General features: G+C 43.2%; 1 protein-coding gene across 5 annotated transcripts in view; it reads right to left on the reverse strand.

Moving 5' to 3' along the window:
- The window catches only part of FKBP6 (FKBP prolyl isomerase family member 6 (inactive)), a 45,764-nt gene that overhangs the window by 10,243 nt on the left and 11,930 nt on the right, over positions 1 to 23,591 (reverse strand). For all 5 annotated transcript variants that reach the window (XR_012468852.1, XM_074189437.1, XM_074189434.1 and 2 more), the window contains 3 exons: positions 20,088 to 20,282; positions 18,798 to 18,907; positions 17,985 to 18,074 (listed from right to left, as the gene is read on the reverse strand). Coding sequence is in view for 4 of the 5 variants with exons in the window: in XM_074189437.1 (XP_074045538.1) it covers positions 17,987 to 18,074; positions 18,798 to 18,907; positions 20,088 to 20,282 (393 nt within the window). In the remaining variant the exon portion in view is untranslated. The remainder of the gene's footprint in view (positions 1 to 17,984; positions 18,075 to 18,797; positions 18,908 to 20,087; positions 20,283 to 23,591) is intronic.

Below are 23,591 nucleotides of genomic sequence, written 5' to 3' on the forward strand. Positions count from 1 at the left end.
ATAATTACCTAGCTGTGTGGCCTTGGGCAAGCCACTTAACCCCATTGCCTTGCCAAAAAAAAAAAAATCTAACCTAAAAAAACCCCAAACATGTGAAGCAGAGATATACACAGAGTAAAAGTAAGGGGAGGGGGCTGGAGCAGACTCTATTGTATTTCAGCTAAAGTTAAAAAAAGGAGGGGCAGCAATCATAATCTCTGACAAAGCAAAAGCAAAAATCAGATCTAATTAACAGAGCTAAATTATATTCTGCTGAAAGGTACAAGGAAACCGATTCAGTTTCCTGACACGGCCTGAGGTCAACACAACAGCTCTGTGGACCTTCAGTATGGTAGTCAGTCTAATATCTAAGACCTCTTCTCTCCCATGTTTTCTTTCAGAGCCTCCCAAATACCAAGCTAGCTCTGGCAATGCAAGTGTCAACCTTGTTGTCAATGTGTACTTCCCTGGGAAGGACACTGCCCAGGTGAGTGAACTTGTCCACAGTCCCCCAATTTCCTGTAATCAATTTAAATTGTCCATTTAAATTTTTTTAGGAAGATTCTGAAGATCACCTGGCAGGAGGAGATACCAGACACTGAGGTCTCCTCTCGATCTAAACTGCCCAGCATCCCAACATTACTACAGAGAGGGCAAATACGATGGACTGGGCACATTGTTAGAATGCCAGACATTCTGGTGTCAGACACTTAATAATTACCTAGCCGTGTGGCCTTGGGCAAGCCACTTAACCTCATTGCCTTGCAAAAAAAAAAAAGTAGTCATAGAATGCCAGACGTGCACTTGCCAAAAAAAACTATTTTATGGAGAACTCACCCAGGGCAAGTGCTCACAGTGGGGTTAAAAGAAGCAATACTGGGACACCCAGGAGGTCTCATTGAAGAACTTTAGAATTGATTGTATAGAGGGGCGGCTAGGTGGGGCAGTGGATAGAGCACTGGCCCCGGAGTCAGGAGGACCTGAGTGCAAATCCGGCCTCAGACACTTAATAATGACCTGGCTGTGTGGCCTTGGACAAGCCACTTAACCCCATTTGACTTGCAAAATCCTAAAAATAAAAAATAAAAAATAAAGAATTGATTGTATAGTCTAGAGACCCTGGCACAAGACATGAGAGGGCTGTGCTCTATAAGGAAGGCAGAACAGAAGTAGCTCAAAGGAAACGTGACATCCCTAAGTTTAGAGTAAGCACCTCAGGTGCTCCCATGGACTATTTGTGCCCAACCTGTAGTAGAGCATTCCAAGCTCATATTGGTCTGATCAGCCACAGTCAGACGCACTGTCATTTGTCTCAGTGATGTCATTTTGTTCTTCGATAAAGAAGGACAACGATGAAATAATATCAATACGAAACATATATGCACCAAATGGTATAACAGCTAATTTAAAAAAAACATTTATTTATTTATTTATTTATTTATTTATTTATTTATTTATTTTTTAGTTTTTGCAAGGCAATGGGGTTAAGTGGCTTGCCTAAGGCCACACAGCCAGGTCATTATTAAGTGTCTGAGGCCGGATTTGCACTCAGGTCCTCCTGACTCCGGGGCCAGTGCTCTATCCACTACCCCACCTAGCCGCCCCTGAAAAACTTTTATTTATTTAAGGCAATGGGGTTAAGTGACTTGCCCAAGGTCACATAGCTAGGCAAATATTAAGCATCTGAGGCCGGATCTGAACTCATATCCTCCTGACTCCATCCACTGCACCACCTAGGCTTCCCCCCATAGCAAATAAATTCTTAAAGGAAAAGTTAGAAGAGTTACAGAAGGAAATAGGTGTGCCCAACCTGCAGCCTAGCCCCATCACATTTGTTGTTGTGCTCTTGGCAGTGTGGACTACATTGTATTCATGAATGGTTACTGAATTCTGTATTTGGCCCTTGACAGATTTCGTTGGGCAATGGGGCCCAGAAGAGCTAAAAGGTTGGACACCCCTGAAACAGAAAATAAAACCATACTCATTGTATACCTCAACTTTTCTCTCTAACCAGATAAATCTAAAAAAAAGCCAAAAAAAGAAGTTAAGGAGATGAACAGAATTTTAGAAAAGTTAGTTATGACAGACCTCTGGAGAAAACTGAATAGGAATAGAAAGGAGTATAACTGTTCCTTAGCAGTAATGACACCAACACAAAAATTCATAAAAATGTAGTAAGTATAAAAACTTCAGAACAGAATTTAGAAAAGCAGAAATATTATGTGTATCCTTTTCAGATCACAAAGCAATAAAAATAACAGTTAAAAAGATGTGGAAATAGAGATCAAAAACTAGTTTCCAAAGAATGATGGTAAAAATAAACAAATCATAAATGGGAAGCAGGAGAACTCTGGGCAGAAAGAAATATTCTAATTTTCCCCTTTTTTTTTGTATTAAGAGACAAATCTTATAATCCTTTCCTTTTTTCTGCATTATGACAAATAAGCCCCTATAAGCATATTCTTAGCAAACAGACACTGTTAAAATAGTTAATCTTTTGAAGCTGTTAAACCTTCCTTATATCTACTCCTTATTTAAACTAGTGCCTTCTAGTTATCTCACCAGGCTTTCTTAGTCATACATCATAAATTCCTTAAGGCTCCTTTTTGCTAACCAAGACCCTAACTCCCAGTCAAGTGAACATCGCCTTCAGCTAACTCCTCCCTGCATGGGAGGTGGGCTAAGCCCCTTCTAAAGGTTCTGCCCCCCTCTTCTCCATGCTGATCTATGCAATCTCAGCCTTGCTACCTGTCTCCTGACTCCTTTTCCCTTTCCTTTCATGTTCTCACTAACCCAGCTTGTAGCTGTTTCTTCTTTGCTTAAACTTAACTATCTTCTTAAAAACTCACTTTTTTGTAATACTAAAGAACTCTGAATTAACCTGTGAATTTTTGCAGCAATCTATGAATTATAGTTTATGCCTTTTCTTACCCTCCTGAGTCAGAATTTTGTGATTTCCTCACTTAAAAGAACCACAGCTGTTTCTAGGATCTCCCCACCCCCAGTTGACCTCTGGATCCAGCTACAGAAACAATAATTTCATTAAAGAGAAAGACAACAATGAGATAACAAGAAAATTTATGGGATAAAGGCAAAGCAGTACTTAGAGGAAATTTCATCTCTAAATTTTTTTAAAATTTTATTTATTTAAGGCAATAGGGTTAAGTGACTTGCTCAAGGTCATATAGCTAGGCAATTATCAAGTGTTTGAAGCCTCATTTGAACTCAGGTACTCCTGACTCCAGGACCGGTGCTCTATCCGTTGCACCACCTAGCTGCCCCATCTCTAAATGTTTAGTTAAATAAAATGGAGAAAGAAGAGAGCAATAAATTTAGTATGCAACTTAAAAAAAAAAAACCCAACCTAGAAAGGGAACAAATTATGAATCGTTAAACACCAAATTGGAAATCCTAAAAACCAAAGGAGATACTAATAAAAATGAAAGTAAGTATTAAATTAATAAAAATTAGGAGCTGGTTTTATGTGAGGAATACCCCAATAAAACAGATAAGTCATAATTTTAGAAAAAGAAAAAACAAATTATCAATGTCAAAACTGAAAATGGTGAATTAGTGAAGAAGCATTTAAAGCAATTATTAGGAGTTCTTCAGTCCAGTTAATGTAAAACTGACATCTAAGTGAAATGGATGAATATTTGCAAAAATAGAGATTGCTCAGATTAATAGAAGAGGAAGTAGAATACTTAAATAACTATTTTTTGATAGAAATCTGTACAAGTTATCAATGAGTTCCCCAAGGGAAAAAAAAAAAACTCCCAAGACCACAGGGATTCAAAATTCTACCTAACATTTAAAGAAAAATTAATTACAACACTATATAAACTATTTGGGAAAAGAAGACAAGTGAGTCCTACCAAATTCCTTTTATGACATAATTATGGTGCTGATCCTATACTGGGAAGAGCAAAAACAGAGAAAGAATAGACCAATTTCCCTGACAAATACTGATGCAAAAATTTTAAATAAAATACTATAGCAAGGAGATTGGAACAAAACATCATAAAGATCACATGCTATGAACAGGTAGAATTTATACCAGGAATGTAGGGCTGGAATCAGCATAATTGACCATATCAATAACAAAACCAACAAAAACCATGTGATCTCAACTTTTGACAAAGTACAATACTAATTCCTTTAAAAAACACTAGAAAGTTTTAAAATAAGTAAGACTTATCTTCAACCAATAGCAAGTATTATCTGTAACAGACAAGGTTGTCCATTCTCACACTATTATTTAATATTGCTAGAAATGCTAGCTCTAGTAAAGAGGAGAAAAAGAGAAGGAATTAGAATAGAAAATTAGGAAACATCTATCATCCTTTGCAGATGATATGATGATATGCTTGGAGAATATCATGCCTCATTTACCAGATATATAGAGAATTAATATATTGCGCAGTGGATAGAGTACTGGCCCTGAAGTCAAGAGGACCAGAGTTCAAATCCAGTCTCAGACACTTGACACTTACTAGCTGTGTGACCTTGGGCAAGTCACTTAACCCTGATTGCCTCATATCTAGGGCCATCTCCAGTCATCCTAATTCATATCTGGTCACTGGACCCAGATGGCCCTGAAGGAGAAAGTGAGGCTGGGGACTTAGCACAGCCTCCCCCCACCAATCTAATTCATGTGCTTGTCATGGCATTATCTCCCTGATGTCATAGTTTTCTCTGAGATTGAAGAATAATCTACAGCAAGAGCATTTGTAATAGAAGTCATTCCCCAATTGATAAATGGTCAAATATTTTGAAAAAGAAATCAAAGTTTTCTATAATCATATGAAATTGCTCAAAATCATTATTGATTAGAGATATGCAAACTAAAACAACTCTGAAGTATCACCTCAATCTATCAGCTTGGCTAATATGACAGAAAAGGGAAGTGACAGATATTGGAGGGGATGTGGGAAAACTGAAACACTAACCTTTCTGGAGAGCAATCTGTAACTAAGCCCAAAGGCCTATAAAACCCTGTATTTCTGTTGCCTCAGCAATATCACTACTGGGTCTGAAACCCACGGAGATTAAAAAAAAAAAAAAAAAAAAGGAAAAGGATCTATATGTACCAAAAAATTCCTAGCAGCTCTTTTTGTAGAGGCTAAGAATTGGAAATTGAGGGGATGACCATGAATTGGGGAACGCTGATTGTGGTGGACTTAATGATTTATGAGAAATCATGAGCAGGATGTTTTTAGAAAAACACCTGGAAGGACTTGAATTAACTGATTCACAGAAACAGACATAGTACATCAAAACTGCAATATTACATATATAGTGATCAGCTGTGAATGATTTAGCTATTTCCAACAATATAAAGATCCAAGACAATACTAATGGACCTTTGTGAAAAATGCTATCCAGAATGCAGATTGAAGCATACTCTTTTTGATTTTATTTTTCTTGTTGGGGTTTTTTTTTTGTCTGTTTTCTTTCACAACGTGACTAATATGGAACTATATTTTATATGACTTCACATGTGTAACTTTTACCAAATTGTTTGCCTTCTCAAGAATGGGGGAAAGGAAGGAGCAATATGAAAATCAAATTTTAAAAAAAAGATAAAAAATTGTTTTTTATGTATAATTGGGGAAAAAAAGGAAGATTTCAGGGCAGCTAGGCAGTAGATAGAGCACTGGAGTCAGAAGGACCAAGTTCAAATCCAGCCTCAGACACGTAATAGCTGTGTGACCTTGGGCAAGTCACTTAACCCCACTGCCTTGCAAAAACAAACAAAAAAAGAACTCAACTGGCTAAAATGATGGGCTGATATCAATAAAATTAAATAGAGTAGGAAAAAGCATAAAATCTATAATTGGGTTTAAGGAAAATCAACTAAACAAATATAGAATGTGAAAGAGGTAGCCAAAGAACATTCCATGTAAAAAAAGACCTGGTGATTGGAGCAGACCTCAAGCTTGAAGCATAGTTGGCTGCACCCAATTAAGACTGCAGATCCCAGAGCATCCACAATGAGGAAGGCTGTCAATCCACTGTGATTCTCAGTGAATTACCATATTCATGTCTAGGTACAATATTAAGGAAAAACACTGATACAGAAATAAGTCCAGAGGAGGGCAGCCAGGATGGCGAGGGACAAACAGGAACTTTAAAGGAGTTCAGGACAGCTGGCCCGAAGAAGGTGGAAGACATGAGAGTGAAGGCCTTCACGTTGGATGAGGGTCAGGTGAATTTTGCTTGGCTTCACAGGGAAGAGACAAATAGGAAACAAATTTATCATTCTTTGTTGAATGATACAAGAAGAAAGGTCTTTAATTGAGCAATCACAACTATCCCAAAGGAGAGATGGTGCTTGAGGGGAAATGAGCTCATGTTCGAGCTCATGTTCAAGCTCTTGGGGAGTGGGCTGTAGATGGTCTGCCCTCTTGGGTGAGGAGTGGGCCACATCAGAGACATGAATCTGGCCGCTGGCAGCTTCAACATGAGATCCCTTCTAAAACTATATTATAAAGCAGCAATGAACAAAACTATAAAGCAGCTAAGAAATGGAGTGGTGGATCAATGAAACAAGTTAGGTTCACAAGACACAGGAGTAAATAACTATACTAATATACTGCTTGATAAACCCAGAGACTCCAGCTTCTGGGATAAGAACTCACTATCTGACAAAAACTTCTGAGAAAGAAACTAGGCCTAGACCAAAATCCCACACTCTAAGCCAAGATAAGGTCAGAATGGGTACAGACAGGATTTAGACATAAAAAGGGATACCATAAGCCAATTAGAAGAGCAAGGAACCATTTACCTGACATTTATGAACAAAGATGAGATAAAAACCATCTTGAAATGCAAAATGAATAATTTGATTAAGTTGAAGAGTTTATGTACAAACAAAACCAAAACAACCAAGATTGGAAGAAAAAGCAGAGAGCTGGGAAACAATTTTTACAGATAGTATCTCTGATAAAGGCACTAAAATGTATAGAGAACTGAGTCAAATTTATAAGCATACTAATTATTTTCCAATTGATAAAAGATCAAAGGATATGAAAAAGCAGTTTTCAGATGAAGAAATTAAAGCTATCTCTAGTCATATGAAAAAAATGCTTTAAGCTACTATTAATTAAAACAACTCTGAGGTATCACTTCATATGTAACAGATTGGCTATTATGACAATAAAAGGGAAATGATAAATAATGGAGAGAATGTGGGAAAACTGGGACATAAATGCATTGATGGTGGCGTTGTGAAGTGATCCAACCATGTGGAGAACAGTTTGGAATTTTGCCCAAAGAGCAATAAAATTGTGCTTGCCCTCTGATTCGGCAAGACTAGTATTAGGTCTGTAACCCAAAGAGATCAGAAGAAAGGGAAAAAGACCCACAAGTACAAGGATATTCATAGCAGCTCTTTTTGAGGTGGCAAAGATTGGAAATTCAGGAAAATATCCACCAACTGGGGAATGTCTGAACAAGTTGTGGTACTTGAGTATAATGGAATATTACTACTCTAAGAAAAGTAATGTGCAGGAAGATTTCAGAAAAACCTGGAAAAACTTCCATGAACTGATGCTGAGTGAAGTGAGCAGAACCAGGAGAGCCTGGTACACCTTAACAGCAACATTGGGTGATGATCAGTTATGATGGACTTCACTCTTCTCAGCAATATGGCCATCAAAGACAATTCTAAAAGATCTTCAATGGAAAATGCTGTCCACACAGGTAGAAACAACTGTGGAATCTAAATGCAGATCAAAGCATAACATCTTCACCACTTTAATTTTGTTTTCTGTTTTTCCCTTCTCGTGGTTTTCCCCTTCTTCTTCTGATTCTTTTTTTTTACAGTGTGACCAATATGGAAATATGTGTAAGACGACTGTACATACACACACACACACACACACACACACACACATATATATATATGTATATAAATACAACCTATATAAAATTACTTGCTATCCTAGGGTGAGGGGAAAGATGAATGTTGAAATGTTAAATATTGAAATGAATGTTGAAAATTATCTTTATATATCATTGAAAAAATAAATTAAAAAAACAATTAAGTAAAACTTACCACTGGCCAATAAACAGGTGTTCCAAATCTCATTAATACCAAAATTCTCACCTTACATCTAGCAAGTGCTCAATAACTATTTGTTGAATTGACTCAAATCTTTGGTCAGAAAACACATCATCTCATCGAATCTTTATCACTACATTATTAATATTTGATTTTCATGGCTTGAGAAGATGTAGAGATGTGAGAAACATTGGAGATCACTTAGTCCACTCCTTAAAGATGAGATACGGGATTGGACAACAGAGAAAGAAATCAAATTAGGGTCTTTTGATGATATCCTTCCAATTCCATCCTTCTTCCTGACAGTCACTGGTCAGGCGTTTAGATGGAAGAGTTGATACTAGACTGACCTTACTAGAAGGGAAGCTCCTTGAGGGATAGGGTTAGCTTGATTCTTTGCCTTTGAATCCCCAGTACCAAGCACATTGCCTGCTACAAATTATTAAATGCTTGTTGAGGATTCTCCATTTATGAAGCACTGTATACATTGGTCTGATAAGGGGTGTGTAAGGGTGTGATCTCGATGACACATGAAGGTAACTTGTTTATCCAGAGGAAACTAAGCTTGACCTTGGCTGTAGGAGCCCCATTCAGCACCTGAGTTTACCAGTCCAGATGGACAAGGTCCTTAACCCACACCTTTGCCCTTCGCAGCTAAGGGTCCAGGTACATGGTTGGGGTCACATGGAGACGTTCCAGAAGTGCCAATGACATTACAAGGTAATAGGTTGACTAGTGAGCAAATTGGATGAAAGTGAGCTGCAAGTCATCAGAGTCATCATGGTCCAGAGACTGGGGTCAGGCTGGGCCACAGTGGATGATGATCTTGTTACCTTCCATGCCTGGCCAAGCTCTAAGTGCTCTTGCTTCAGCTGCCTTTCTGGTCACTGGAACATGCTGTTGTCATCGGTCCAAACTGCTGAGGAACGTCTTCCTTCGCTGGGAGTAAAGACTACCTCTGCCCAGGCAGGCTGACCAGGGTATGGCATCTGCACGCACCATAGACTTTTGGAACCCCAAGTGAGAGGAGGGTAGCAGGTGGACACCAAAGGTAGAAAGGTGCCCAGAGGGCAGGCCTCCTCAAACACCCCATAAACCTCACCCCAGAAGTAACTACAATAAAGGCCCTGGGTTGCTGTTGATTAGATTTTTACTTTGGAAAAGATCATAATATTTTGTCACATGGGCAGATTTAAGTTTCTCTTATAATACATGAGTTCACAATTCACTTTCAAGTCCAAGTTCACAATTTACTTTTGAAGCCCTCTCAACAGACCATATACTGCCCCAGCACATGGGAACAGCACCAGGGAGAGAAATCCAGGAAAACTGAAGAGACAAGAGAATTCAGTAAAGGATGGTGGGGGTGGATAGATGAATAGCATCCTCCCAAACAAACTGCCTCCGAGGTAAAAGGATTGTTTCAGGAAAAGACCTCATCAAGGTGAAACAGAAGCCAGAGCAATGATACAATCAATGGGCCACAGCAATTGTGCAGAAATAATGTACAGTAATCAAAGAAGAGTGTGAAAATGTAACTGAGAAGACAGAATGATGTAACCAGGGAGCAGCTTAGCAGGGACGCCCGAGTCTGGAATTGTGTACTGGAAATAAAAGAACAGAGACAAGAACTGGGAAAACGGCACCAGGTGAGCACCATTCTCACGGTGTCCCAATAGGAACAATCCTGCCTAGTTTTCTTTGAGCATAGAAAGGCGGTATTTGAAAAGCAAAGATGGGAAGGCATTAATATAATGTGAAAGGGTCTGGAAACTAACTCAGCCCCTTTCTCAAATTATTTACTTATTAGTCTACTGATGGAATCTAGATGGGGGGGGGTTTGATCTGATCAGCCCCTGGGCCATGATCCTGCCGATTACCACATGCAGTAAGCCAATAAGTATGATGTGCCAGCCACAATACTAAGTGTTGGGGATACAAAGAAGTGCCAAAGACTACCTCTGTACTCAAGGGGCTCACAGTCTAATGGTAGAGAAAACATACAAACCACTATGTGACAACAAGGGAGAGGGTAAGGTGGAGAAAAAGCAGAAAGAAAAGGCACTGGCTTTGGGGGAGGCACAAAAGCCTTCTTGTGGTAGGCAGGGCTTTAGCTGGGCCTTGAAGGAAGCCAGAAAGGGAAAAGGAAGGAGGAGAACATTCTGGGCTTGGGGGTTTGGTTGTCATGAAAATACCTATAGTGGAGACAGATGGCCTCATTTGAGGAATAGCCAGGAGGCCAGGGTCGGGAAAGGTAAGAAAGGTCTTGGGTATAAGGCAATCTATTTGATCCTGATGGCAGGAGGGAGCCCCTGGAGTCAAGTGCGCCAAGAGTTGAGGGAGAGGGTCAGAATCACTGGGAGGAGGGTAGGATTGAGAGGAGGGAGTCTGCTGACCCTTGAAGAAGGAGTTTTAAGAAGTTATCAATAGCCCTTGGGATTCAGCCTCTGGGAGCTGCATCTCTCCGGAAAGGATGGGAGGATACAAACCCACTTGCCTGAGGAGTCTCAGAACTACATGGGAGACACCTAACCACTCTTTGTCTAAGGCCAGTCAGACTCTTCAGAGTGGAGGATGAATAGTCATTTCAGATGTGCCCGACTCTGAGACCCCCTTTTGGTCTTCTTAGCAAAGACACTAGAGTGGTTTTTCATTTTCTTCTCTAGTCCATTTTTTTTTTTTTTAGATTTTTCAAGGCAATAGGGTTAAGAGGCTTGCCCAAGGCCACATGGCTAGGTAATTATTAAGTGTCTGAGGTCGGATTTGAACCCAGGTCCTCCTGACTCCAAGGCTGGTGCTCTATCCACTGTGCCACCTAGCCGCCCCTTTTAGTTCATTTTTACAGATGAGAAAATTGAGGCAAACAGGATAGTGACTTGCCCAGGGTCTTGATGCTAGAAAGCATTTGAGATTTGAACTCAGGACTTCCTGATTCCAGGTCCAGTGCTCTGTCGACTGCACCTCTTGGCTGTCAAAGAAGATACCAGGAAGCAAACATGCAGTTTGTGCTACTGCAGTAAAACATGATCAGATCCATATATCTGTGTATACAAAATGAACACCCCACTCCCGCTAGTCGAAACAGCTGCCCACTGCCTGTGCTGCTGTCCTTGGCTCTACCTCTGTCAGACTAATCAAAGTTTGTTGGGAATCAATAATCCAGAAGATCCCCATCAAAACCAAAAAATCTTGATCCATCTCAATCTAAGAACAGCGTGCTAAGGCCCCTTCTTAAAGGGATCTAAAACCAAGACCTACGTCTGGCGACTGCAGAAGCATGGTTTCTACAGGATCACAGGCTAGAGCTGGAAGGAGCCCTGAGGCCTGGAACTCTTAAGCTGGCTTGGCCAAGGCCGACAGTCCTGATGCATGGGAATGAGGTGATGTAAGAATTATACCTACTTTACAGATGAAGAAACTAAAATCTAGCAAACTCACTAGCAAGCAAGACCACCACAGCTCATCAGATATTCCTTTTTGATCCTGATATTCCCTCTAGAGTGATCTCAGATCTGGAGGAAGGAGGGCCACAGTGAGTGTTCAATGGGCTGAAGGGGCAGAGATGAAATGAAAGCTGTATTCCTGGAATTACTGCTTTTCCTGGAGCTTCTCCTACACCTTTAACTTATTTCTGAGAATAAAGAGGTAAGATCCCAAGTCCTAAAGTTCCACGAGAGCCATCATGGAGGAGATAGGAAACTTAAGAATAAAATTCTGAAGACATGAAGAGAAATAAATTCAATAACAAAGAAAAGGAGACCTGACTAAATACTTGGATTTCTATAAGCTATGAGACAATCAGGAAGCAAGAACAGGTAACACAGGAGCCTGACCCCGAGCTGAGGGGGTCCTTTTAAGAATGTTAAAGTCCAAGGGGCAAGTTAGGTGTTGCAGTGGATAAAGCACCGGCCCTGGAGTCAGCAGGACCTGAGTTCAAATCAGACCTCGGACACTTAGTAATTACCTAGCTGTGTGGCCTTGGGCAGGCCATTTAACTCCACTACTTGGCAAAACAAAACAAAACAAAAAAAAATAAACAAACAAAAAAACCCCAACAACTCCAAAAAACAAAACAAAAAGAACGCTAAAGCCCAGAAGGAACTGGCAGAGGGGCCTCACAAACGGGTCAAACTACAGCTTGGTGTGGACAGACACAAGTTGATGCCTAAATGGCCAGTGGGGTGTGGAACTACTCCAGTCTTCCCAGTACAAAGTTTTAGATGGAAAGGACCAAACATAAATGATGGCTGGGAGTAGAGACCCAACCAGACAGCGAGTAGCTGGCTGCCTCCTGGATTCACTTCAGGTTCAGGGGCTATCTGACGCAAGCCGAGAGCGGGAGCTATCATGACTGAAGGTTTGCCATATACTTCACCTGTATTCTGGCTCTGAATTCTTAGAACAGCGGAGAGGAGGCATCATTATCATCTGTACTTTACAGTCAAGGAAACTGAGGCAGAGGGTGGTTACATGATTGGCTCAAGGCCACAGAGCTCTGAAATGGTTGAGGTCAGATGGCTGTGATCCTGGGCACAAGTCCAGGGTGCTAAGGGGAGCCTGCCACTGTTCTTGGTTTCTGGCCAAGAACCACACCTCTCCCCAGATCATACCACCCTGGAAAAACTGAAAGCTCACAGATCCCCAGAATTTGCTGTGAAAACAGCAGCATGATAGCTTGAGGAGCAGAGTCCAACTTTAACTTAAATTCAAGAAATAGGCTGTAAAATGAGCAACCCCCCCCCCCAAAAAGAACTCAACCACAGAAAACTACTATAGTAACAGGAAAGATCAAAACAAATTCAGAATACAATAATCTCCAAACAGATACATGTAAAGCCTCAAAGAAAATCAGATATTGGTCTCAGATACTTCACCTCACCAAAAAAATTCCCAAAAGAGCTCAAAAAAGATTTACAATCAATTAAGACAGGTAGAGGAAAAATGAGAAAAGAAATGAGAGTGATGCAACAAAATCATGAAAAAAGATTCAATAGCTTGGCAAAAAAGAGACACAAAATATTGAAGAAAACAACAATTTAAATAAACCAAGAGTGAGAGAGAAGAGAGACCAAATGGTGAGAGGGGCACAAAAAATCCATTGAAGGCAATTCCTTAAAAAGTACAATTGGCCAAAAAGAAAAGAGGTATAAAAACTTGCTGAAAAAATAATTCCTTAAAAACTAGAATTAGACAAACGGAAAAAGGTTCAAAAGCTCAGCAAAGAAAATAACTTTTTTTCCTTAAGGTTTTTTCAAGGCAATGGGGTTAAATGACTTGCCCAAGGCCACACAGCTAGGTAATTATTAAGTGTCTGAGGCCAGAATTGAACTCAGGTCCTCCTGACTCCCGGGCTAGTCCTCTATCCACTGTGCTACTTAGCTGCCCCAAAATAACTCCTTAAAAATGAAAATTGGGTAAGTGGAAGCTTATGCCTCATGAGATGTCAAGAAACAATAAAACAAAATCCAAAGGATGAAAAAATTGAAGTAAATGAGAACTATCTCACTAGAAAACCTGACCTAAAATTAGAGATATAATTTAAGAATTACTGGACTTACAACTGAACCAATATATTGTGATGCAATACTGGTGGTGCTGTAATAAGGGATGAGCAAGATGACTTCAGAAAAACCTGGTAAAACTCATTTGAGCTAATACAAATTCAAGTAAGCAGGCCCAAAAAGATCATACACAGCAACAATATTGTAATAACAACCATGAGAGACTTAGTGACTGACCAAGACAATTTTGAAGGTTTGATAATCACAAGTGCTATTCACCTCCCAAGAGAAGTGAGGGACTTTGAAAATAGAATGAAGAATATTTTCCTTCACTTCATTTTTCTTGTGCCACCCCTCCCCGCTGCCCCAACATGACTAATGTGGAACTCTTGTTTTGCATGGCTTCAAAGGGATAACGGCTATCATATTGTGTGCCTTCTCCATGGGTAGGGGGAGGGGCTAGAGGAAGAATGAGAATTTGAAACTCAAACTAGAAAATGAATGCCAAAAAAGAAAAAAAAAAAGGATCTGGAATAAAATTTTAGGTGACCCTGTAGCAGTCCTGCCTGTTCAGTGGTCTGAGAAGGAGCAGCAGCTGCCTGGACACAGGATTCTTGTCCTGCTCCCCAAATACCCTATTTTTTCTCTTCTGGATCCCCAGATATATAAAGATTGGGCACGACCTCCCAGAACAGCAAACACCATATAAGACCCAAAGAGCAAACTCCCACATTGATCTTTGGACTAGCTGTGTCCATTTGTTCAAGTGGGAATCTGTCTCACCCAGTAAGAATTGAGAGGTGAACATATTTTATTAAAGGCTATGGCCAACAGCTCTGGGACTGGAAACTGCCCAAGAGGCGAGATTCCCAGAAAGTCACCTTGGATCTGATTAGCGAACGGGCTAGACATTGAACATCCAGCAATTGGGAGTGCAACGAGGCAGCAGTAAATTCCCAGTTTTCCTGGAGGAGGTGACCCTCACATCAGCTGGACTGTCAATGGCAAGAGTAGCCTGAATTGTCAGCAGAGGCTTTTCCGGGGTGGTCTCATTTGTAACAACTGGTGGTACCCAAGTGAGTTCTGGCAGCAAACAATTCAAGAGCATCTTCAAGACATCAAGAGCTTCAGATACTGTGAAAGTTTCCTTTAAAACTGTGTACAAACTTTTCTTTAAAGAATGTGGCATGAGTAACTCAGCTCAGCTTCTCTAGAGAGGGGCTGAGTCTTTGATCCAGATGGGGTTTGATGGCTCCAAGAGGAGGCCAGAGCTGGCAGGGGCCTGAAAGCGTCTAACTCTATGTCTTCACTTTGTGAAGAGGCTGACGGCCCAAAAGGTTTTAAAATGATGGGAGGAGGGCCAAGCCCAGACTCCCCTGGGGTCCAGTGAGCACCTGAATGGGAGCTCCCTGCTTGGCCCTTTCTTCCCATTGATGGGGAGCTGTTCCAGAATCAGCCGAGTTCTGGTGCTTTGCCAGACTCGCCCTCATTGATAACTTGCACACCAGGCGCAGAGTATAATGAAGCCCATCTCTGTGCTTCGTCGGGGCAGGAAGCAAGTGGAGGGTGAATCAGGAATAGAAGCCATGGCAGCCGCCAAGAGAGGATGTGGTGAAAGACAAGGGGGCCAAAGAAACTGAACCAGGGGAAATGTTTTCCAAGGGAGGGGTATTAATGAATATAACCCCAAGTGGGGTTATATATAGCCACCTAACAAAGGGCCATTTCACTGGAATCTTCTCGATTAGGAGGCCCAAGGGAGGGAGGCTATTTCACAGCCACTCCGAGGTCAGGATCCTATATACAGCAGATGCCCAGAAAATGACACTAGACATGCCTTACAAGAAAATGCCAGCCTGGCAGGAGGTGCCTTGGAGGAGGCACACGTGTTACTTTTCAGGGGAGGGGGAGGGCAGGGCAGCAGCTTAGCCAGGACTTTGCACAAGTCCCTGTTTGTTCGACATTCAGAAGCAGGCCAAGGCTGGGCCATCCTATGCACTCTGGGGCCACTTCATCCTTGCTCTGTGTCTCCTCTTTTAGTTCCTAGGTTGGTCACGCCAGGTCTTTGCCTCGCTCCAGACCCCTGAACTAGAGGCAACGATTTGCTCTGAAATAAGACTGCTGGGCTAAGAAATATGAGGACGCTTCCTGCTGTGCAGGCTCGGCATGTTGCTGTTGGCTGCTCTCTGCAGATCTGCTCCTCCTGGGCTAGATGGAGGGGAGAGGGCCAAGCCAGCAAGCCAGTCTGCCAAGAGGACCTGTGCCCAGTCTAATAAAACCAGCCCAAGCTCCACCTCTTCTGCTAGGCACCAGCTCCCCAGCACCGTGGAGCTCCTGGGGACCTGCCACTGCTCTTCCCAGAAAGAGTATTTTTAAAAAACTAAGATATTCTTTCCCTAAAGTTGGACAGGCTGGGCGCGAAGTTTAATCACTTAATCTGATTCTTCAAGGTTTAAATTTTTTTTTCTGTGCAAGGAGAGAGGAGAAATCCTTAACCCAGTGGAAAGATATAAACTGGCTGCACCCCAGAGGGAAGTCACAAGACATTCATTTAAAACCCATGTATCTTTGGGGTCTCAGAGAGTCAAAGTGACTGGGACTATCCTAACATTCCTGAGTTTTGGTGACCGACCATGGGAAGAAAACATAGAAGGACTTCATCACCAAGCAGGCAGTCTCTCTCTGTCCCTAACGGCTCTGGAGGAAAAGCCCAACTACCACTGAAGACACTTCTAGGCAGGCTTATACATGTCATAGGGAACTATGAAAGGGACCTCAGAGATCACTTAGTTTCCTCATATACGTATTTTTTTTTTGAAAGAGAAAGAAGCTGAAGGTCAGAGAGGCCCACCTACCTACCCAGCCTTGGCTAGGAAGAGCAGAGCTAGGGCTGGGCCTGAATTTCCTCTCCCTCCCCTGCCCAGCTCCAAATGAGAGGAGGGCGATGATGAAGGGGATCAAGGACAAGTCTGAGAGCACAGGTCAGGAGAAGCCAGTTAGGTGAGCTGTCAGAGCTGTCAGTAGGTTCAGGCTGTCCAACAACAGCTTCTGGGATTGCCTGTGAGGAGCTGTTGGCACAGGGGTCAAGAGTCTAAGACCTGGGCACAGGCACCCCAACTTCTGAGTGAGGCCAAAGTGGATTCCAATAATTGGGAAACACTGAACAAAATGAAATAAAATTAAACAAAATAAAACAACCAATCCCAGCCAGTGCCAATTGGCAGCTCTAGGGGTCTCCTTTGGTCAGAGCTATAGGGCAGTAATGCTGGGAGCCTTGAAAGTCTAGGACCTGCAGGAAAATGAAGGTCCAGCTGGACTCCAGCACACTGAATTTGTTTCTGGGGAACAAAAGGTGAACAAATCAAGGGGTCAGGACATGTAGGAAACCCATTGTCCTAGCTGGAGCCTAACAGAGAGGGGAAGAATGGTCCATCAGGTGCCCAGTCCAAATATTGGCAAGGCTTTCCATTCTCTTAGAGGTCCTTGGCCCCCCCTTTGCCGGCCCTCTCCAGAATGGACCCTTTGAGGGCCCCTCCGGGCTGCCTGGAGGGTGGAGTCCCGCCAAAGCCAAGGTTATCACTGTGGCTCATTCAGCAGCTGCTGTTAGTCCCTCTCTTGTTGAATTTCCCTCAGGAGGACAGATTTATCTGGGCAGCTCAGCAGGTGTTTTAGGCAGGTGAGGTTTTTCCATGGATTAAGTAACAGTAGACTGAGCAAGTGTATTATTCTCGGCATTGGGGAGATCTTCTTGGTGGGAACTGGGCTGGACTGCATTCTCCAGGGGCTGGAAATGTGGCTATCAAAAGACTTCCCTTGTGCCCGAGTGCCCATCGAGAAACCTTCCCCAAGACAGCTCTCAGGTTTAAGAGGTGAATTGTTCCCATTCAAGATGAACCCAGTAAATCCGGGTCATGGTCTTAGCACAAAACAGGTGAAGAGATACAGGCTTTGTACAAACCAGAAAAAGACAACTGCAGCTCTGTAACTCTTGGCCCTCTGATCAGCCATCAGCCATTTCTCTGTTGCCCACAGTTCCCTGGGGGTTGGCGCAGTGTGAAAGAAAGACAAAGTCCTAGTGTGGAGCAGCAAGCCCTGCCTTTGAATCCAGTTGGAACCACTCACAACTGTGTAGCAGACAAATCCCTTACAAATGCAGGGCTTCAGTTTCTCTATCTTTAGCCTGGGGTCGATGAGCCTTGCCATCACCAGCTCCCAGGGGGTGCTGGGAAGAAGCGGCTGCTATATAAAAATGACCATTTATTATGACCGAGTGCTTGGGGGACCTTACAAGAAGTATTAACCTAGACCTGGTCTCCTTGGGGCCTCAAACCTCTAAATTTGGTCTCTGGGTGACTGGTTCTCTCCCACCCAGATGGGCCACATCCCTTTAGGAGGTCCAAGGACCTCATGCCCTCCTCCCCTTCTGGCTCTCAACTTACCTTCAGTTTTGTTGCACTGCAGAGGAATGAAAAGGAGAAAATATTCGGTAGCACATTTCCTTCTCTTTATCCATGTATTGTCTGTAACAGCTTTTGGAAGAGAGAACAAATGGCTTCTAAAAGGTCTGTAGGAGATGGTAGGCACAAGCAACCCAGAGCCCAGGGTGGGAGCTACAGAAATGGTCCCCCACAGGGCCACAGTCCTTCTCTAACACTCAGGCCCCACAAACCACTGGGGTAGGATCGCGGCCCAAGCAAGGTGACTACTGCATATCTGGACAGGGCCACCTAAAGGAATCAGAGGAGGCTTACCCTAAGGCTGTAAACAGAACCTTTCAGGCATGGCAGCCTCTGGGTATCATGCTGCTGAAGCCTATGGATACCCTCTTTTAAATGCATAAAATAGTTAATATAGCTACAAAGGAAACCACCAGTAATCAAAACAGTTTTTCTAGTTCACAGGCTCCATGTGCAGGAGGTGAATTTCTCCCACAGCCGACATGGTACCATGGTTTAACCACTCTGAACACAATGGCTTTTGATAGTAGATTCTCAACTTTTCTTGTCAAGAATTACCATCCATCAAGCCTGACCTGAAAGAGTTCTTTCCCAACATCAGAAAGCAAATATCTAGAATGTCCTAATAATGTTAGAAATTTTAGGGAATCCTTCAGAATCTTAAAGCACACTAAGACTGAAATCCCATTTGCTTCTATCCTGGGCACACTGAGCAAATCCAGAAACTAGCCCCCCCCCTCCCAATGACAAGAGACACAGTGGTCAGACCGTCCACATCAGAAGGAGGGCACCTGCCTGGCCAGCTTCTTTAACTCATTGTTGATGTCATGATTCAAAGGCTGCTCTCTTTGGGCTCGGACGAGGAAATCTCGGGCTCTTTCGTACTCAGTCATGTTAAGACAAGCCTGCCATTAAAGACAAGAATCATTGCACATTTGGGGAAAGGAAAGGAAAAACAATTGTGAAAAGTAAATTTTTTTTTTTAGGTTTTTTTCAAGGCAAATGGGGTTAAGTGGCTTGCCCAAGGCCACACAGCTAGGTAATTATTAAGTGTCTGAGACCGGATTTGAACCCAGGTACTCCTGACTCCAGGGCCGGTGCTTTTATCCACTGCGCCACCTAGCCGCCCCAGAAAAGTAAAATTCTTGAGAGTTACTCTCATTTAGAAGTTACTTTCATTTAGAAAAGGTTGGGTGGGGGTCAAGTGAGTTACTTAAATCACCTAACCCCACATAAATAGCTAAGAGCAACACTTTGAGATCTTTGACAGTTGAGAATAAAATAAATGTGAACAAGGTCTAGATCCCCTCTTTCCCCTCACCCCCAATCAATCAATTAAAGGCATTTCAATGAGGTACAACAGAAAGTCTGTTGGGAGGACTAACTGGGGGGCTTTGGTCACACCTGTTGGGCTCACATAAAGCCTGATGCCATTTAGCTATTAAGAGGTGGAAGCAACCCAGCCAAGCCACAGAGAAGGACCAGGAGAGAGGGGGAGAGGAAAGGAGCCAACAAGGGCCGAGTCTTGGTCTCCCACTCCACACTGGCCAAGTAGGACCAGCCAGAGGATTCTGGAATTCTCCTGGTGTCCTCTTCCGAACATCATCCCTGGAATAGTTGCTCTGTCTGCACAGGGGAAAGCTATGTTCATGACTGTGAGGAGCCGGGGAAGCTGCACCCTGCTGAAAAGCTATGTGAGTAGTCTTGAAAACAGAAGAAGAGGACTGCCAGCAACCAGAAGCTGTTGGTTATCCTTTGTTCGTGGGTACTCCCCACTCTAAGCTTGGACCACCTTTCCCCTGGACTTGGTAAGGAAAGGTGAGAGAGATGTCACAGGCATTGGGACAATGTTTTATACCAACTCTTCTTACAAGCAGGAAAAGCCCCTTGGTGGGGGCTGGTGAGTCACAATATTAGAAGGCCACCTCCAACCCCCCGGGCTTCTGAGTCCCAAGGGGAGATGGAGGAGCCATGTTCTAGAGTCCTGGTTGACCAGGGCTAATGGACTCTGGAAGAGTGTAGGCTTTGAGAGGGTTTTCCCTTCTTCAATCTCTTCCCTTCCCCAAAGGCCAGCTCCACACTCACCTGTCCACATCTGAAGAGGGCCTTGGCATTTTTCTGATCGATAGCCAAGGCCTGTTCTCCATAGAACAGGGCCCGTGATGGTCGTTCCAATTTGAGGTAAGTGAAAGACAGGTTAAGGAAGACCAGGAGCTTGGCACTCTCTATTGGACCCTGTTCCTCCGGGTGAAAAGGCCTGCGGCAAAGAATCAAGGAGGCCTGTAGGGAAACCAAGAAGTTGATGGAGAAGTCTGAAATTGTTGGGATTAAGTAACCAAAGCAGGACCAGAAGGCTTATCCCTGAGCCTGGAGAATGGGCTGATTCATTTTTGCCTTTGTTATCCCCAGTACCTGGGATGTAGCCTGGCAAACAGTAGGAATTTCATGATGCTCACAGAACAGAAACTCAGCAAAGTCCCATACTGCAGCTTAGAAACTGTGTTGAGGAGGGGTGGCTTGGTGGCGCAGCGGACAGAGTATCTGCCCTGAAGTCAGAAGTACCTGAGTTCAAATCCAGTCTCAGACACTTAATAATTACCTAGCTTGTGGCCTTAGGCAAGCCACTTAACCCCATTTGTCTTACAAAAACCTAAAAAGAAAGTGTGTTGAGTTCACGAGAAGATGCCACCAATAAAAGAGCCTTAGTAGGCTGGAAGATGAGAAAGTCACACAACAGACAAAACAAAGAGGGGAGCATCCAGTACTGGTTGGTTAAATGGACCTGGGGGAGTCTGAGCCACAATGGCAGCTCTCAGCAAGTTGCAGGGTCCTCACTAACAAAGAAAATGAGTCATTTGCCCAAGAGAAAACCCCAGAAAGTGACAAAGCCGGGTTCCATCATATTTATGCCCATATATTTATGACAGTGGAAGAGGATGTATTTACACTCCAATGACTAGCCAAGGGTCTGGTCCATAGTAAGCATCTATAAACCGGGGCAGGGAACCTCCGGTCTGTGGGCCAAATTGGTCTGGCATTGCCAAGGGAACTGCAGGCAGGACTCAAAATTCAATAAATCTGGGAGTTTTTTAGGGGGTTAACAGTTCGATCGAATATAGCCCAAGATGTTATGAATATCAAAATGACCCTGAGGTTCCCCACCCCAGCAATACATGTCAGCTGATAGATGACCCGCAGATGTGTCCTGGTCCTCCCTTGGCCTATGGAAGAAGCCACTTTACAACCTGGGTGTCATCTGTGGTTCTTCCACCAGACACTAGGTGGTGCCGCAAGCAACCAGTGCCAGATCTGTCTAACTCTTCCTCCCCACTGTCCCACCCCAAAGATTCTTTTCTAGGCTCAGGCATAAACCACTTTTTACCACCAAGCTGCACAATTTCAAAAAGAATAGGAAAGCAACAAAACCCTTTGAATTCTAGGCTGAGTTAAGATTAAATATTCCTTGAGAAGACTATAATGCTAGAAACATCTAGAACCCTAGGGCCGCCCCCTTCCCATATATGGGGAAATTCCTAGTCCCATGCTCCATTTATGTTATACAGTCCATTGACTTCTGCAGCCACTTGATTTTTATTAACATAAAAGAATTGCAAAGAAGACTGCCTACAGCCCCTTATCTCCCCAAACCCCAAGCTGCTTTCTGCTGTTCTCTCTCGGGTATCATGCAGACAGATCCAGAGTATTCATCTTCCCCAGACCTTGGAGGGCATGGGGTGTGAGACTGGTCCCCACTGTGGACTATCCATGCTGAAGGAGCTGGAGCGAAGTGATCTCCTGTCTTCCTTAGTCATCTCCAACTTCCTTCAGGAGCCAAGCCACTCTGGCTCTTGGCCTAAACTCTCCTGGAGCAGTAGGGACTGCTGCCAACATGCTCTTCCCTAGAAGTCCTGGGTTCCAATGGGCCTCTGTTCCTTGTACTGAAAGGAAGCTGGGCTGAAAGGCAGTCAGTGTCTCCCAGGCTGCATCTGCTGGGGTCAAGAAGACCCCCAATGCCCAGCTCCTGCCAAACCATATGGCAGTCACTTCCCCACCTTTGCAAATAGCTTTTTAAAAAATTTTATTTAAGACAATGTGACTAAGTGACCTGTCCAAGGTCACACAGCTAAGTAATTATCAAGTGTCTGAGGATGGATTTGAACTTAGGTCCCCCTGACTCCAGGGCTGGTGCTCTCTCCACTGCTGTCCCAATTTCCTACCTTTGAATGCAAAAAGAAAAAAGCCTCCAGAGTCCACTTATTTACAGGGAGGGGCTGGAAAGGCTAACAGACCCAGTGTGGCATAACTACACATCCTTTGAGATGCAACACCCAGAAATGAGTTTTAGAAACAGGTTGCCCTTTGTCTTCAATATTCTGATATTGTCCATCATTTTCCCATCTTCCTTCCACCAGGAAAGAAGGCATAGAGATTTTTTTGGAATAGCGGCTGAAAAATCAAGACAATAGAGATGGAGGAAATATTGAAGACCAATTGAGACAGTCCCACTTGAACCTAAGAGGAGATGGGCCACTCAGCATTCTAGTGTTGATGCTGCCCTTTCTGTGCATGCGAGGACAGCAAATTCTTTGAAGTATCCTGGTCTCCCCATCCTGGAAGAGGTTACAATCTCTCCTCAGCATAAGGCTAGATCAAGGATCATCTTAGTTTTAGAAGTAGAAAATAGCTCTGAGCCAAGAGTCAATAGATAGTAGAGTATTAGAGAAAAGTATAGTGATCTACCTTCCTCCAAAAAGACCTAGAAAACACACCAGACTGAATCCTAATGGGGGAATTCAATAAAAAAAATCAGTGAGACATTTTTTGAGACCAGGTCACCGTCAGAAGACAGATGGGTCTGTGGGCATCGGGGCCAGGAGCATATGGCTCCAGACCACCTTGGGGCACCACAACTGGCAGCTTTGTCAACCATCATATGTTCTGAATCACAGACCCAGGGTGAACAGGACTAGCAGGGCATTCCAAGAGAAGGTAACATACTCTCTAGACCATAGGCTGAGAAGAGCAAGTTTAAAAAACCGAGGCAGAAATCCCTGACCAAAGGGGAATCTACAGGTTTGTCACTGTGAGCCAGCAGAGGTTCCCAACTGGCTGACAGTGGCTGATTCCAGTTGTACCTTATGTTAATCAGATCAAAACCTTGTAGAGTTTGAACTGGGGGTAGCACTAAGACTTTGCCTTGGATTGACCACTTAGAGCATGCTTAAAGCTGGCGGTTCCCCATCCCGAGCTAAAATCTTAGAACAAAACCACCTAGGACATCAGCTTAGACCTTCTCTAAAGCAGTTTCAATGTGGGGTGGAGCCAAAATGGTGGAACAAAGGTGGAGACTCATCTGAGCTCTCCCAAATTTCCCTCTAATTAACTTAAAAACAACTCTTCCAAAACAAATTCTGAATCAGCAGAACCTCCAAAAGGATGAGGTGAAAACAACTGTCCAGCCCAAAAGAACTTACAAGGTTGACAAGAAAGAACTCTGGAAAGCATTAGGGTGAGAGTAGACTACAGTCCAGTGCAGACTGGGCCCTGGCAAGCAAGGGGCAGGTCTTGGGGCATGCAAACTCTGGGCCC

This window comes from Macrotis lagotis, chromosome 5, assembly GCF_037893015.1.
Source record: "Macrotis lagotis isolate mMagLag1 chromosome 5, bilby.v1.9.chrom.fasta, whole genome shotgun sequence".
NCBI lineage: Eukaryota > Metazoa > Chordata > Mammalia > Peramelemorphia > Peramelidae > Macrotis > Macrotis lagotis.